Here is an 18,695-nt window from a genome sequence, read left to right as displayed (position 1 = left end):
CCCACCCATTTGTCTGCAGCCAGTATTTTCTTTTTGTGGAGGTTCTTTACATATGCAAACTGAGCAACATTTCAACCTTTTGTCATTATTGTGGACAAGTCAAACACATTAGATTTTCTGGTTCTCAAAGTTACAACAATTATGTAGCTTTTATCTGAATCATTTCCATTTTTGCAATGTTTGTTTTAGTAACTAAACACCAAGACGGTATGCAATGTTCCAGTATATGTTTCAACCAACAGCATACAGAGAAGTAACATCACATCTGTATTTGTTCTATATGTTTGCCCTGCATTTCTTTCTTTGAATTATACGTGTGTAACTTTGCCTTTAGTTGTGTTATCATCATTGTTTACTGCTCTACAATATCATGACTCCGACAAATTTTAATAGCATCCATTTTACGCTCATTTCTATATTGCTAGCACAATTCCTAAGAAACTCTACTAAAAAGTTAATTCAGTGATAGCTCTTGGTTTATAGTAATTTCTGAAATAAGGCAGCCAGATTTGAATCTGTTTGTGAGGTACTTTATCTTTGCCATACAATGACTTTTTTTTTTCTTCAAATATCGTATGTTGACAAATCAGACGCTTTATGAAGATCTAAGTTTATAAGTTCTAACAAATATCATTATCAAATTTGTAATCTCCTCCAAACATGCAATCTGACATTTTGAAGTCATTGTTTTCCATATAGACTGGTTGTAATTATATTTTTATCTTTTAATGTCTTTTAGTTAATTTTGCAATCAACAGTTTAAAAAAATCAGAATTGCTATCTTCTATAATTTCTTTCAGTACCTAAATAAGACTTGTTTCATTTATTTCCTTAAAATGAATTATCTAAGTGATTTGACAAGCTGCATCTCAAAAGGTAATGAAGTAGCTTGTTTTAACAAGCTGTTTTTTTATCATTTAGCGGATAATTCTATAATTCTGGGCAATTAGGTCAGTTATTTATTCTGTTGCATATTTATCACACTGGTAGTATTGCTGATGTGATTATTTCAGATTACTATTACACTACATGTTAAAGAGAACCATTGACTTCACTGGGAATATTCATACAAAGTTACACATATAAACTCATGGATAGCAACAAGGAAATTGTGTCTTAGTTCAGAAAACAAAATGATTCAATCACCACTCAGAGCAATAAATGGAAGCAAACAGAAATGGCAGTTCTCCATTTTTTTAATCCTCTAGCTCTTTTCAAATTTTTTCAAATTCATTTAAAAATGTTACATTACAAATTAAGATCTTTGATTTTACTTTTTTCTCTGTAGGTCCTCCCACAAACTATATGTGTTATCACAGGCAAAAACATAGGCCTTAGAAAAACACATTAAAAACCCACTAACCCCAAGAGGTTTTTGCAATGGCTGCTGAATTTAACAATATTTGCTGACTCCAGTGGCAGTCGCATTAGGCTATACATGATCTCTACTCAGGATGCTCATGGAGAACAGTGCCAATTGTCTGATTTTACGGTTTCCTTTCTTTGTTTGGTGATTACAGACTGTTTTCAACAGATGTGCAGTATATAACTGGGAATTCTATATGATGAGCATAGATCTCTATATGTGCACATAGTTTTTGTAATTATGATGAGGCTTATTTTTCTTTTGATCTACAAATGAGTGGTCTCAACTGATGATAGTGTTAAACAGCTTTGATATGGTATAAACATATTATTTGACAGCAGGAGATTTAGCCAGTTGTCCATTATGGAGGGAATGTAATCCCTGGGCTATTTTATTCATACTCTACATCCTTTAGAAACACTGAATTACACTCTAATAATTCACCAGCAGTCATTGCTAATCAAGCACAAGTATTCATTCTTCTTCATCTTGAATAGACTTTGAATTTACAGTCTGATCCCAACAATTTCTGTGCACTCTAAGCCTTGTCCACACGCATGAAAGGACAGGAGTCATCATTGCCATCAGCGGTGGCCAGAGCAAACCAATACTTGCAATCTCTCCAAACCATGTTAACTCCTGCTTAGGAGTTGATGTGAGTTTGGACGTGACAGTACTTCCAACTTACTTAGAGCATTTTAAGTATTTAGATACATTCCTCTTCAAGAAAGAGACCAAGGGATGACTTTAACAACCTTTTCCCACGAAGATGAGTTTATTAGATTGGCTACTTTTCAGTCTTATTTCAAAGTAGAAAAGCACTAGCCTATTCAAACCTTCCAGGTCTTCCCACAGGAAATAGAAAAAGAACAGAGTGCTAAGTCACATAGCAGCAAAGCCCAGGAAAGTTTCCAAGCAAAATTTGAAATTTCTTTGACATTTAATAATGAGAAAAAAATTAATTTGATTTTGCTATCTTTTCTTCCCATAAAATATCAACAATATGCTTTCAGCCTGTTCTGTTTTGGAATATAGTGCATGGAGATCCATGTAGCCAGGCACACAGACAGAAGGTCCTACAGGGTCCTCATGAAGAAACCAGATTCCATACATTGTAATGTAGTGTAAAGGCCTCTGCCTATGTGTAATTGACTTGACACATCTTGAACTATACTTCTGATGCAATGGATGTGTGAGTCCCTCTGAACTAAGTTCTGGGCCCTATGGACCTAGTCACTTGATGACATAATTTTCAATCAGATAGAATAAATAGTAACAACAAATAAAATTATCATGTATTTAGGAAAAGTTCTGTCTCAAAATTGGCTCAAAGCAGGCATGTGAGAACAATTCAGGAAGTTTTTAATGGTGATCTTTTGAGCAAACAGTAACAATAACCAGCCAGATCACACACAGCTGAGTGCATAGTAAGTGTCCACAGCCAAGTTCAGTTAAGACTAGTTACACTTTGCAAAAGGTTTACAGTGTTTGATGCAAGTATTTAGAATGCGTGAAACACATACGACTGCTGATCCTCAGAGGTCTAATCTGAGTAACTATCTTGCCCTCAGTGAACTACTCAGATAATGGCTGTGAGAACTGTCTACAGTGACAAACAGTTTCTGTAAACTTTTTTTTGTGTTTCTGGGAAAAATTCCAAGTCTGTTTTGTCCCTGTTGATATTTACCTGCTACGAGTGGAGCTAGCTGAAATAATTTTGTGTGTACATGTATTTGTACACTGGACACAGCTCATTGGAACACATAGCATTTCTAGCAGAAGAGGTTTACAGTTGCAGAATACTCATAGCTCCCATATCTTTCAAATGTGGTATTTGATGGTACTCAGCATCAGTGAAATCATAAACATACATAGGAAGAACAAATAGGTACAATTAAACAAACTCATACTGCTATCATTTTTTAAAGGAATTACACTTTAACTTCACTGAACATACTGGTTATTCAAATACCAGTGTGACAGGTTCCTTCAAATGCTTGACATAAATAAGTGGATAGCAAAAATGAATGCACTCCTGCAACCTTCCTCATATCTAGAACAATGTATGCCATTTAGCTGTAAATGCTCCTTGGGTAACTTGTATCCAGCACAACCACTAATGTGTAATAAATCTAGTAATACATGACCAATTACTCACCTCATCAACTTGAGGATCTTGAGCCTGAGCAGCATTGGGCACTGGGGAATCACAGTCTGGGCTATAATGCTCACAATAGTCATATGCAGCTCTGGGGTCAGCTATAATCAACAGCTGCTGGATCTCACCCTGCAGGAAAGCAAATGCAGATTAAACAACAAAAACAAAGATTGTCTACAGTTCATCAGAAGTACACAGTTTTCATTCAGAAAACAAAACTAGGCACATAATACTTAGATACTATATTAACCTTTGTGGTTATAAACAACATATCTATTTAATTTCTGCTGCTATTCTGGAAAACATCCTAACTATTGTTCCCATGGCAAACCAATGCAAATTAATACCAAATGGACTACGTGCAAAATTCTGGCTTAAAATGTTGTCGGGGTTGGAAGGGAGAGGGTGGGAAGGTGTATCTCCTGTTCTGTCATTTTCATGCTGTTTGTTTTCTTCTTCACTGGGAACCAGTCTAAATTCCTAAGATTTAATTCAGAGCACTTCCTATTACCAGCATGCAGCTCAGCATGCAAGTGATCAACAGTATAATTCTGAGAGTTTGCATCACATCTACACTCTCAAAGAAGGGAGAAAATAAAATAAAATTAAAAAGGCTGTACCAGAGACACAGGTATTGGAATAAAATCTAATTAAGTAAGCACCGTGTAAATACACTCTATAGAATATGTTGAAATAAAAATTTTAACAGCTAACAAATGTTATTTTCATCTCTATTCCCACATGTGTAAAAACAACATCATGGTAAAGAGACCCACTATTCTGGATAATAAAAATGGCTCTGCTGAGATCCCCTGCAGAGACCTTGTATGTTTATCATCTTCCACAGAAAGCTGTCTGGTATCCAGTGCATTTCTTAACATAGTGGTACCATTTAAACAGCATTAGGTCAATTCCTGCCAACATTTCCACTATAAATTTCCTCATTCGGGAGCTTCTTATGCTGTCATAAAAGTAAGGTTGTTGAAAATTGGCACATGTTCTTGGTCCAAACCCATTAACTTCAATCTCTCACTATTTCCTCAGAAGGAGGGATTTTTAAGCTTTTCTATACTTCTAATGTAATTTTATTTTGTTTTTAACAAAAATGGAGGCAAAGGAATAACTTTGCTAGTATACTTATGCATGTTTTGTCTTTAAAGAGAAAATACCATAACTGATGAAAATTTACAGCTGGGAAAATTCACAATTATCTCAGTATTTCCAGAAGTGCTTTTCATCTCTCAAAACAGTAGCCTTTAACACATTAACAAAATTGGAGAATATTTTAAAATAGTAAAGAATAATTTGTAACACTCCTTCCTTTCAAAAAGAAAAATCATAGAAAGAAGGAAAAAACCCTCAAACTGAAAAAATAATCAACCAACCTTCTGCAATTTTCCTAGTTCTACAGCATTTTTTACTACCTTATTTAACATAAAATATTAAATACTTAGCTTAAAATATGAAATACTTAGTTTCTTAGGACATGATGGCTATACATTACATATCTGTTTTTTACAATACTCTCAACTCATTTTACTTTATAGACTCAGGTATGTCTCAGCATAAATAAAAGTTGGAATATTTTTTTTTAAGCTTCCAGAAATACTGGAAGCTCCCCTGCCAGTGGTTCTGGACTGTCTCTTTTATTTTCCTTAGCTCACTAATGCTTCCTGATTTGGACATCTTCCTACAAAACTTGCTGTACATACATAGAAATACCCTCTTTGATTCCTTACAAGACTCCCTCAAGAGCTTGAGTGCTTTGAGAGGTTTTGTACAGTCATTGTCAACCTGGGCTATGCATGCCCCATCTCCAGCAAAGTGTTTCCAAACTGCTCTGCTCTTCCTCTTTCAGCCAAGTTAAATCTAAGTGAAGCAGAGGAATAAGTTAGAGAGAATTAGCAACTGAAAGACAAAAGAGGAAACCCTTTTGGAGCAACCATTAGAGATAAATGTGTAGAAACGCTGCCCTCATCCTGTTGAGCTCAGGTTAATGTCTTGCTATATCCCCCTAAATATATATATGGCTTTCTGAGATGCCCATTCAGATCACCAGCTGTGCCATCTAGTGCAAGTAATGCCAGAACTGCTCCTGAAACTACTGCTGTTTAGTATGATATGTTAAGAGGACCCAGGTGGGGAAACATAGCCAGTATTCTGGAACTTGCTTTGTGCTGATCTTGAATGTCACGGAATTTTGGCACCAGGTTTTGTTGGATTGTGTGTTTGCAAGAAGCACTCAGCATGCTGTTACCACTTGGCTTAGATGTCCCTAAATTGGTTAAAGCTGTTCCTGATCCATTGACTGTACTTCCCAGCCTTGCCTGTCTGCCTGTCATGGGTCCACATAGAGGGAGGCCCTCAGAAGTCTTGCACAGTATACATAAATTGCTGCTGGCTATCTATGTGCGAGAAGTTTACTGAGGAACTGATTAATTTTACATTTGGCATCTCAAATGTTAATTTTCCTCTTTTTCTTCTCATTTACTATAAAAATATTTGTAGTAAATGATCGTTTTTCTATTTTTTTTGTCTTTGCTAATTAAATGGCTTCTTTAGTTATATATAACACATAATTCACCAAGTCAATGCATAGTTGAGTAATTCACCTCAATATGGAATAAAAATAGTTAAAGTCTATGAATGTTATAATTCCCCTCTATTTTGAGAATGCGCTCATAATTAAAATCAGAGGCTTTTGAATCAGCCTCATGGTTACATGAAAAATGCTGCCTGAGAATCATAAAATATCTTGCCCACCAGTTATGCCTAGCATGAAAACATGGTACAGAAGGATTAATTCTGTAGTGTTGTCCTAAAAGATACTCTATCAAATAAGCTACTCTTTGCAGAATCCTCCAAGACTATTAAAAGTAGTTAATTAGATCTGAGGAAACATTCGCTTCTTTGTGGCATGCCACAGCAAATGTGGAGAACGGTTTCTGTGATTCTGTGAACTAGGCTACAGAGCTACAAGGAGAATCAGTTGAATGCCTGCTTATTGGAACAGCTGCACAGACATTCACTCAAATTAACTGTTCTACAACAAGGAACAGCCCAGCTAAGAATGAGACGTGCGTGGTGAATTCAGTCATTGAAAATTCCTCTGTGAATCTCACAGACATTCCACTGCGACATTGTAGAATAAGAAATTTTATGTGTATGTACACTTCAAGGATTTGTTGAAAAACGCACCTCACTAAGTAGTAATGCACTAGCCTCACGGTAGTAATCGCTATATTTGATTCCACCTTTTTAGAGTCCTTCTTAATTTCCACAGCAGAAAAGGGAGTAAATTAGTAAAATCTCCAGTTAGATATGGTGTCAGATTTTCTCAATGATGTAAATCACTGAGGGTCTGAGATGTAAGGAATTAATTATCATTATAAGCAATTAATGTTCATGGCTGCTTATTATCTTGTGACTTCATAAAAAGTCTCAGATTTTATCTCTCTTGTTGGAACATTCTCTTTTCCTTTTAACTATGTAATCTTACTAATGCTTTCTAAATATGGTGTATTAGAGAAGTAAAACCATAAAGTAGTCCATTTATAGTCTATATATCAGCAAAGTTTCTATCATTGATAAAAGACATCTCTACTATCATCTGCCAGCATTGTTAAAAAGGCAAAAGTATGAATTCTTACAAGGCTGTAAGGAATCAGTGCTGAAATTACTGTTTTTTCCAGTACTTAAAATGTTATGGTCTAGTTCCCTAGTTCTACAAGAACCTCAAACAGTTCACCTGCAGAGACAGATTTTGGGGATATCTCTTTCACAAGAATCTTAATAAAACAGTAACCCTGCCAGGAGAAAGTGATCGTTGTCCCAGGAATAGTAGGTAAGCATTACTTGAGAAGCTCTGCAGGACCCTCTCCACAGAAGCAAACTTCACAAACTATTCAAGACATTGAAAAAAAATTATAATTTCAAAGAACAAGTGATCTTGGTAGTTGCACAACTAGGATGCTACATAACAATGTGAGTGGACCTGAGTTGACAAATCAAGTTGTAGTTTCTTATTGTAAAATAAGGAGATTTTCTAGAATGTTTTCATTAGGAGAAAGCTTATTGTTCTTTTTCAGCCTGACCAAAAAAAAAAAAAAAAGAATGCAGCAATTACTTAAATATCTAATTTATATATCAGAGGTTCAGAAAGATTTCCACAACTAGAGTGGGAGGGTTAGTAGTAGCAAAATACCATCCTTCTGATTCGCATTCTGGATAAAATTATAACCTCTTTATGTACTTACTCGGAAGGATAACTAGATTTTAAAGATGACCACCTAAATGGTGATAAAAGCATAACAAAACCAGTGCTAGGCACTATATCATCTCAGGAGAACAACATCAATATCTTTCATTTTCATATGATGGCTAAAGCCTACGAATTGCAGAGTAGACTCTTCAGTAGATCCGCAGAAACCCTAACCTGTGTATACATGCCAACTTTCTCTAATTAGTTATGTGACAGTACAACTATAGACTCCAAAGAACAAAAGTCTAGACAGCCTGGATATTAATACTATAGAATTTAGAAGAACCTGCTGCAGAATTCATTTAATCTTCCTGCAAAGATTTGAAGGATTGAAGAATTCCAGGGGCATTTAATATAATATTCCATAACCCAGGCCCATTGCATAATATAGCTAGAGAAACATATTTAGAGCCTGCCAGACTGAAGCACTGTAAAAGCAATAAATTGTGAAAGCAGAATTCTGTACAGGTCAAAGTTTCCATAGAAATCAATGTCGTCTTGATTCTTTGAAACTCCATAGTTATAGTAGTATATATTCAGCTTGGTTAAGAAGTAGGTTAATATACCAATTATCATTTTTAACCTTCAAAACATAGCTGTTCACAGACCAAAGTCTACTGCAATTCTTGGCTGAGAGATTAGATTTTAATACAATGCCTGTATATACAGCATGTGTACATAACAAACACACAGACACACACATGCGCGCACACACATACGTGACAAAGGGCATCCTATTTTCTTGATAAAGGACCTGCAAATCTGTTACATTTTCATTTATCTTTGAAACCTCATTTACAGATGTTCTTTAAAACCTAAATGTATTACACACAATATCAAATGAGGTGATAAACCCTATCTGTAAAATTTGCTGGAGCTGATGTAGCAGGCAGCATTTTTCTGAGCCCAGATTGTTAATTTTAAATGTAATTACAGTTTAGTTAAATGACCATTCCTTCCTTTTTTGGGAATACTCCTTGAAAATGAAGTTGAACTCCAACAAATTACCAGAGCTTTGCTTTCTTCCCCCCCTCCCCGCCCCGACCCCGCTTTCAAAAACAAAGAAGGGAAACAAGGAAAACAGAATTATTTACTTTTGTTCATTGAGCATAAGTTTGGAAGTGCTATAAAAAATCACAAACACCAAATCACCATTCTTTCAGATTAAAAAAAAAAAAAAGGCAAAACAAAACAAACCAAATAGAAAGCTTTTGTAAAAAATGCTGGGTTTTTTATTAGGTGCCTCTGAAATGGAAAAATTGTTTGCTTTGCTTTTATTTTTTTTGTTGTTTTTTTTTCCTCCCAATGCTGGAAGTAGGTCACTTCTCTGGTGTTGATAACTATAAGGTTGTTTCTAAATATTTTTGCTTGAAACCTATTACATTTTTTTGTTTCTGTCCTATTTATGTTAAACATTACTTTTTAATCTGACTGACGCTAAGCATTTAGTGGGTCACTAGCAATTGCTAACAGTGATGTATATTGGGAATCATTTTGGCTATGTCTACATTAGTTAGTAGCACAGCTCAACAGGACAGTATGAAACAGAGGATACTGATGACGCACCATTCACACTACATGCTTTTGGGGGAGTTTTACTTTGGGCTAGCTTCCCTATTCTACTTTAGCTGTACAGCAATTTTGGTCAGTCAGTAAAAGCTACTGCTACCTTCTTCATGGAGTATGCACACAGATGAATGGCCTTTCTACACTTGCACACATTGACATTCCAGTATGTGAAGGGTGGTTACTCATCTGAAGGGTTCTGTAAGTTAAATCATATTGCTGTCAAGGTACTATCACTCTATCCTCAACTGCTCACTCAGGCTATTTAAGGGAATCCTATGTTGTACATAAGTGCATGAATGCTTTTTTTCATGAAAACGGGTTAATGCCTAGTATCAAAACCTAACCCCTTTATTAACAAGGATTACTGCAAGGATCTAATCTCATAAACTGTGTGCAGTTAAAGCTTTCATTGACTTTAAATGATAGTCTTATATACATAAGCTTTTGTCTTTTTATACTCATTTACAGCACAGTACCTAAAAATCATTATGCTGGTTTGACATGTGGGGAGTTTTGAAGGAAAAAAGTCTCTATAGGGAAATATCTGCATAAAAACTCTATTAGTAATTAACTTATTATAAAATACTTATTATAAAAACTGTTGTATTGTTCATACCAATGGTACTAAATGAGGAGTGACAAATCCTTAAAGCTGGCAAAGAATAAAAAGATCCCTGCTATTTATCAAACATTTAAGCTACAAACATAATTCAATGGATACAATTCAAATTTTTTTTACTAGGTGGCATGTACCAGCATCTGATTAATTTTTTTTCTTTTTTCTAAATTTTTGTATGCTATTGTAGGAATTGTCTTTGCAGCAAGCACTTACAAACCAGCCCTTCTTGCACTATGTATTTGAAAACACAGAAAAGATTAATTTCAAATGACACATGTAAAAGTTTGAGGTATATACTGTGTCAGTCTTTCATAAACAAGCACTTACATATTAGTCCCACTGATATTAGTAGATCCATTTCGGTGAGCAAGTGCTTAGCAGTGTAAATAAAGGTCTCATAATTTGGCAGTTAGTAATAATAAAGTTTCTAGATAGCATAATTTTATTAAGATACATTCACACTTTACAATTTGCTTCTCAAGCATTTGTATGCACCTGATGCTTAATGCTTGCTTGTATTCAATATCTTGCTTATGACATTATACTGATTTCCATATTAATTGAGCATGATGTCATACAATCTCAGATTAGCACTTACATTCAGGAATGAGTAGTAGGCAAGTCCAAATTAGAACTTCCTGATATAAAACACAATCCCAAGATTTGGAAAATACTTAAGATAAATTTTGTCTTGCTTTTATAGCTAAAACAGAAGATCCTTCTGAGAGCACTACTAAAAAATGCCTCTTAGGTTTAGCACCAGTAGGTAAACTTACCAAGTAATACTACATTTGTTGAATATACAAAAATAACAAATTAGGTAGTCATTTATCATGCTCTTCGGACACTAATCAGCCCTTACATCAAAGCAGTCATGTCAAACTGATTAAAATGTATGCATTTAAAATTTCCCAGTGTACTATAATACATTGTTGTGTTAGCACTAGTCAGACTGCCAGAACCAGAACAAAGGTGGGAGAACTGCCGGGAAAACAGAAGTTAATATTAGGAACAGGAAGAAAAAAGAAGTAGCCCAGAATTTAATTTAATTAAATTTTGCTGTATTACAAATTTAATATAACACAGTTAGAAACAAAGAAGAAACCTTGATCAACTGTGATGTAACACTATTTTAAAATAAATGTGAAATATTTTTCGTAGGAACAATATTTGTTCTGAGGATTCTAAAAGAATGGTCCATGTAAATATGTTACAGCAATATGACTGAAGAAGTAATTCTTTTTTCGAAAGATACAATCAAGTCGTCAGGAGATCAGGATAATGTCATGTAATAATAGCTATTTCTGACTCACGTGTGTACACAAGAATTCACAGAGGTTTAGATGTACTCTCTAAGGGAACAGGAACATACGATGTATCTAATTGCTTACAGCGCTGACAGCACTGAACTCTGTTTTCAATAGGAGTGAATTACCTTAATGATGCAACTGGGTTTTGTGCAGTTGCGTTATGCTGTATGAATGGCTTCAGGACCAGAAGAAACCTTAGCATCTTCAACTAGTAGGTCACTGAAGCCTAAGATTTCTTTCTATTTATCTACAGGTTCATTATTTCTACATTTTGAATTTCCATTCAGTTTGAGGACACTGATGAGTGCCCCACAGTTCCTGTGATCAAATCACTGACTTACTATGACTAAACCCACCATTATTACCCAAGATAAAACAGCCTTTGTGATGTATGCATACTACATGCTTGTGAATTCCAACAGGTCACTCTACACTTAATTATTTCTTTTTATGTGCTTCCTACATGTAAGCTAATAAAGGCATCAAATGTCATATGGAAAGCCTGTCTTAAACAGTTTTAAGTCCTCAACACTTAAATCTAGTGTCATGGCTAAGTAAGTTAATTTCTGGAATTCCTTGCACATAGAATAATACACTGTGCTACATGTTTGTTCAGTGCCTGTTGTGGCCTCAAGATACAGCAGGGTTCACAACACAGAAATACTACCAAGGAGGGCCATGGAACCACCAAACATCAATCTGTGATACCACGAATGAGATAAAGGGAACATTTAAGACACAACCATGAGACTCTCAAGCAGGAAACAGCCCCAGATTTCAGGGAACAGCCCCAAACTTTAGAAATTGTAGCAGCAGTAGCTAAAGGATGGATGAAGTCTTATTAATGAAACAAAAAGAATGCTATTTAGAGAGTAGAAAAACCATGAGACAAACTCAAAAAGAACTAGATTATGTTTTGCTGGGCCACACTTTGAAGGACACATATCATTAAAACCGTATATGGCACAGTATTTTATTTAAACTTTGAGGGACTTTCTAATTGCCTATTTTCAACATGCACATTTCTAGCTAAAGATTCAAATAACTGAACATAGGTATAAATGCAGAAAGCAGAAATCTATCCCAAAAGAAAAGACTGTAAGCTTCTGAGTAAGAGACTTCAGACTAAATCTAATCCCCCAGCAAATACATGAACAGCCTTACAAGCATGTAACTGATTTCTCTGAATAAAGCAAGAGAAAAGAGGTGAAATCACTTAAGTAAGGAAATCAAATCACTGAAGGAACACAGAAATGCATAGTGATGTTACAAATGGTAAAAATGTTGCTGTTCTCAGTGCTGAATGTTAAGATTCAGCCTGTAAACTGACTTTACAGACAGCTGCACAATTTCTTTGTGTGTCCAAAGATGGGCAACAAAGCTGGTGAAGGTTCTAGAGAACAAGTCTTATGAGGAGTGGCTGAGGGAACTGGGGTTGTTTACCCTGGAGAAAAGGAGGCTGAGCGGAAGCCTTACCCCTCTCTACAACTACCTGAAATGAGGTTGTAGTGAGCTGGGGGTTTGTGTCTTCTCCCAAGTACAAGCGATAAGACAAGAGGAAATGGATTCAAGTTGTGCCAAGTGAGGCTTTGGTTGGATTTAGGAAAAATTTCTTCACTGAAACGGTTGTCAAGCACTGGAACAGGTTGCCCAGGGAATGTATTTAAAAGACATGTAGATGTGGTGCTTAGGGACATGGTTTAGTGGTGGACTTGGCAGTGTTAGGTTAACACTGGATAGACTTGATGATCTTAAAGGTCTTTTCCAACTTAAATGATTCTACAATTCTATGATTCAATTCTATGACTCTTTTGTGAGTTCAAAGCCATCTTTTTTCTTAGTAGGTCTCAGCTGGAATTGAAGCACTGACTTGCCACATCATTGTAGGAGATTTCAGGGAAAAACTTGACAGAGGATCACTAGCTTCCTTTTTTAACCTTCCATACAGGACAAAAACTCTCAGGGAAAAATATTTTTATTTAAGTCATTGTAGCAAATTCTGTTAAAAATATATGCTCATCTATGTGTTGACTTCACATAAGCTTGACTTCAAGAAAAATGTAGGGTTATTTTTTGGGTTTCTTCAATTAATCTGCTAATTCTTAAGTACCAATTTCAATTTGCTAAGTGTCTTCATCCAACCTTACTCACTCTTTCAACAGTTGCTAGCCAAAAAATCATTGCACTCTACCACATCCCTTCCTATCACTTCTTCCTCTATAGGGCTTGAAAGAGTGGAGGGAATTGTATACACAACAGCAAAACGTATGGATGGAGGAAATAATCACTGAGGAGGAGCTGCTAGAGTAGGAATTATTTTGCCTTAAAATAGTTATTCTTTGTCATGACTCAAAGTTTCCTCCTTCTGAGTGGCTAATGACCTTTGTGACAAAAGAATGACATAGCAGGAAATTTTCAGAACTATCATTTTATTTACCCCTTAGATAGCCTATGCTCCTTTTGTATTCCCATGGGAATAATCTCTCTTTAACAAAATTTTTGTGGAGGATTTTGTATTTAAAACTGGTTATAATATAGAAGACAAATATAATATCATAATAGTCAACAACTTCAGAGATTAAAGGCCCCTAGCATGCTTCTCTTTTATTCAACATGTTACTTAATGCAAATTATTAAAACAAATATCTCCATGCACATATCACCAATCACTATACTTATTTTCAAACAGCTATGTACAATCATTTCAGAACCTCTGAAACTTCAGATAGGTCTTTTTCATTAGCAACTGCACTGAATAAAACAAACCAAACACCAATGTTTAGTTACTGTGCACTTCCCTCCTTCACAACTTTTAAAATGATGACAACCTTTGCAAGAACAAGCCACGGCCTGTTGCTTTAGTTTCTATTAGACTCTAAAATCACTTGTAAATCACTAACAAAATATCAGTTTATCTACTTTTACTGTATTTTTTTAATTCTTTTTACTTATGTATATTAACATTGCATATATATATTGACAATTTATTGCCAAATACACATATTGTGGCACTTGGTTTCTGACCTAAAAAAGAAATACAAATGAAAATTGAAAGTAATTATCCTATGTGGAGATCAAAAATCCTTGTCCCACCCTAAATGAGGTATCTGTGGAATTCATCTTACAAATGGAAAATAATGTCCCTCAGATGTGCAAACTGTATGGGGACTACAGGTAAATTAGGCTGTGAATACCAAATATATCATACTGGTTGACCCATTAAATCATCCCAGAAATATCCCCATTCAGAAGTCTCATGTTTCATCATACCCATGGAAATGAAAGATAAAATGCCACAGTGTTACACTCAAAATTCCTATTTCCTCACTTGATACCTATGCAGCTTCTCAAGCATATGCTCTGCTTAAACTGGGATTACAATTCTGGATGTTTATGGAGCACAGATGTTCTGTATACGAAGTAAGTTAACCACTGATCTGTATTTTCTTATTTTTCAGTTTTAATTTAAATTTACAGTTTTGACTGTTGTATAACAATATTATAAAAGAAAATCTATAGTGTCGATTCAGAGAAGCTTCATTATTAGATTGTAAAAATAATTGTTGACATAAGGATTCCACCTAGAAAGGCCTCATGATTGGCAGTCACATACTTCCTTAGAGGCATTTTACCCTTCCTATATGTACTTCTTGGCCAGTAAATGATGGAAACGTATATATCGTTATTGCCAAAGTATGTTCCAGTTACTGGAAAGAGTAATAAGTGGGATAAACAATATAAGGGATTCATATTACACAGAAAACTTTCCACGTCCTTCTCCCCCTCTCTCAAATAGTGTTAGTATGCACAAATATCTGTAAATGTTTAAGAGAGACAGAACTAAAATGATTCAGTATCATACTATTCAAGTTTCACAGATTAATTCTCTTAAATATCTCAGGTATCTCAATACTAGGAAAGACAAAAAAAACAAGCCCCTTCCAGATACAACATAATCTAAAGAACAGAAAAAATGTATCTTCCAACAATAGAGACACTTCCCTGTTTTACTTCTCTTTTATTTCAGCCTATCCTAACAGGTTCAATAAATCAAAGTTTCTACATTATAATAGCTTTTGCCCTAAAAAAAAAATTCTGATTTGCACTAAGCAATTCACTCAATACAAAATCACTCAATTCCATTTGTTCAGTGTTGATTTTTACCTCAAAAACTTCTTCATCCAGAATCCTGGTTCCAAAGACAGTGATGCCATTGGTGTCCACAACTGTTTTGTCACTTCTTTCAAGTGGTTTTGTAGTTTTTTTGTTACAGTCAACAATCATTGTAACACTTTTTTTCTCCACACTAATAGCTACTCGATGCCACCTATTAAAAAAACAAACATAATTCTAATGCAATTTATGTTTTTAAAACTAGGTTATTGTGTTCTTATCAAGACAGTTTATTGCAGATTGTGCACCAATCAAGTCACAGCTAAAATTTTAAATGTCTCCATTTGTTTCCTTCTTTCATACATACACAAATGTGCACAATGTTTTGTCTATTGACTGTATAATTTCTGTCCCTTAGTACAAAGGAATCTGATCTATAGCTCATTGTGAATATCCTATATAAGATGAAGTTCAAGCTGACCTTCTCTGAAGCTTTACTTAGAGAACATTAGCAAACTCAAATTAGAAGCAAGTACACTGTTTACATTTTATTATATTAAACGATCTGACAGCAGATTTTATTTTTATGGATGTGCTTGATTTTCCAAATTACTAAAGGAGTTATTTGTGCAAATATACTTAATCCAGCAGGTTATTCTTTGTTATTTACATTTTACTATTTGCTCTCTGTGATCAATCACCAAAATTTTACCATGTTCTTTCGCTTATTTGAATGTATCCCATACCTATAGAGATTTTTCAAAGATGGTCAACAGTTCTGACATAGATGCTTTTCCACATACATATACTTACAAATGCTTGCCAAAATTCCTGCAACAATAGCTTTGGCTACATACATATTAACCAGAAAGTGAATGAAATGATTCAGAATACTGACAAATTATTTTATTTTAAAGATATTTGAGAATAAAGTTTTATACAAATTGCCCAACTATACTAAGTTCTTCATGAGACTTTATTATTATGACAGACCACATTAATTTAGTGATCCTCTCTGCTATGACAACTTCAATATCTAAGAGCAAGAGCAAGTCACTCTGTAACATGGAGTAAAACATCAAAGAATCTTTGATAGACCAGGGCAAAAAGCATCAAAATACGTCATATTAGTGACTGGTAAGAGGAAGGCTGGAACCAAATTATTTTAGTTGGCATTTGTGGCACTAAGGTTGTCTAAATCAGGGAGACAGCTTAGATCATTGTTACAAAGAGTTTCTGTATATCAAAAGGAACACCTCAAAGCTAATGGAATCTGACTGCTAAACAGTATCACTGAGCCAGAACTCTAATCCTATGTTTTCTCTGGAACGCAGTTGAACGTTATCATTATAAAAGCAAACTGTCCATGCATCCTCAGGCACATTACACTGTTTACACTTTTAAAATATATCTCATTTTGAGACGAAGATTGTTGTCCTAGATCCTTCATAAAATAGCTGAGTCAGAAGAAAATTGTTGGTCTATCTTTCGAAAGTATGTAGAAGCGGAAAACATGAAAACATAGCTCACTGTGGACAGGATTGACTCCAGCTGATTTAGAAGTTGTATAGTCTGACTGCAGGAAATAGTACCAAATCACGTTCATTTGAATTTCTTCATTTTTATCAGTTTCTCAACATTTTGGGTGAAATTCTAAAATCCATGTCAAAGCTTTGTTATTTAGAGAAGGTCAATGGAAAAAAAGAAACAGTTTGCTGCTTTATTTTATCACTCCTTCTGCTAGGGGAATGCATCAGGTTTAGATTTCATGGTTGTGTTGGGTTTGCATGGCAAGGTTTTGATAGCAGGGTGGGGCTACAGGGGTGGCTTCTGTGAGAAGCTGCTAGAAGCTTCCCCTGTGTCTGATAGAGCCAATGCCAGCCGGCTCCAAGATGGACCCGCTGCTGGCCAAGGCCAAGCCAATCAGTGCCTCTGTGATAACATATTTAAGAAGAAAAAAAAACAGTTAGAGAGAGCTTTTGCAGCCGGAGAGAGGAGTGAGAAGATGTAAGAAACTCTGCAGACACCAAGGTCAGTGCAGAAGGAGGGGGAGGAGGTGCTCCAGGCGCCGGAGCAGAGATCCCCCTGCAGCCCATGGTGAAGACCATGGTGAAGCAGGCTGTCCCCTGCAGCCAGTGGAGGAAGGATGAGGGGGTGTAGAGATTCCACCTGCAGCCCCTGGAGGACCCCATGCTGGAGCAGGTGGAGGCACCTGAAGGAGGCTGTGGCCCGTGGGAAGCCCACACTGGAGCAAGCTCCTGGCCGGACCTGTGGACCCGTGGAGAGAGGAGCCCACGGCAGAGCAGGTTTGCTGGCAGGACTTGTGACCCCGTGGGGGACCCACGCTGGAGCAGTTTGCTCCTGAAGGTCTGCACCCCGTGGAAGGGACCACGCTGGAGCAGTTCGTGAAGGACTGTAGCCCGTGGGAGAGACTCACGTTGGAGCAGTTTGTGAAGGACTGTCTCCCGTGAGAGGGACTCCATGCTGGAGCAGAGGAATGATTAAGAGGAGTCCTCCCCCTGAGGATGAAGAAGCAGCAGAAACAACGTGTGATGAACTGACCGTAACCCACATTCCCCGTCCCCCTGTGCTGCTGAGCGGGGAGGAGGTTGAAGGCGGGAGTGAAGTTGAGCCCGGGAAGGTGGGAGGGGTGGGGGGAGGTGTTTTAAGATTTGATTTTATTTCTCATTCCTCTACTCTGTTTTGCTCAGTAATAAATTAGATGAATTACCTCTCTCAGTAATAAATTAGATGAATTACCTCTCTCAATTCAGTCTGTTTTGCTCGTGACGATAATTAGAGAGTGATCTCTCCCTGTCCTTATCTCGACTCACAAGCTTTTCGTTGTACTTTTTCTCCCCTGTCTAGTGAATGAGGGGAGTGATAGAGTGGCTCTGGTGGGCACCTGGCCCCCAGCCAGGGTCAACCCACCACAATGGTATAATTCCATTCTCTGGTAATACAAGGGCTTGAAGACAATTTACTTTTTTTATCATTTATTGCTTTATAAACATATTTCATTATAGTTGAATTTTTGCCTTTCTCTACTGATTTTTCTTTTGCTTTAATAAAATTACATTCTGTGTATCTCTGAAGACTGTGGCTGCTCTTCCTGGATTGCAGCACAATAAACAAAAAGCCTTTGAAAGAATGAACGTCCATCTACAAGCACTAGAATGACATTCCCAGAGAGTGATTGCTTGTCTACAAAGGGAAGTTAGGTACAAAAAATTAACAACTGCATTAACAACACAATAGGTGTTTGAGATTAATTGCCTTTACTGAAGGTGCAGTATAAG

General features: G+C 36.1%; 1 protein-coding gene across 3 annotated transcripts in view; it reads right to left on the bottom strand.

The window, feature by feature from the left end:
* The window catches only part of COL11A1 (collagen type XI alpha 1 chain), a 151,678-nt gene that overhangs the window by 111,604 nt on the left and 21,379 nt on the right, over positions 1-18,695 (bottom strand). For all 3 annotated transcript variants that reach the window (XM_054833955.1, XM_054833953.1, XM_054833954.1), the window contains exons 4-5: positions 15,448-15,610; positions 3,525-3,653 (exon numbers count right to left, since the gene is read on the bottom strand). In XM_054833955.1, coding sequence (XP_054689930.1) covers positions 3,525-3,653; positions 15,448-15,610 — 292 coding nt within the window. The remainder of the gene's footprint in view (positions 1-3,524; positions 3,654-15,447; positions 15,611-18,695) is intronic.

The sequence above is a fragment of the Grus americana genome, chromosome 8 (assembly GCF_028858705.1).
Source record: "Grus americana isolate bGruAme1 chromosome 8, bGruAme1.mat, whole genome shotgun sequence".
NCBI classification, from domain to species: domain Eukaryota; kingdom Metazoa; phylum Chordata; class Aves; order Gruiformes; family Gruidae; genus Grus; species Grus americana.
Note: the sequence above shows the minus strand (reverse complement) of the source record. Positions and strands in the feature narration are given on the sequence as shown.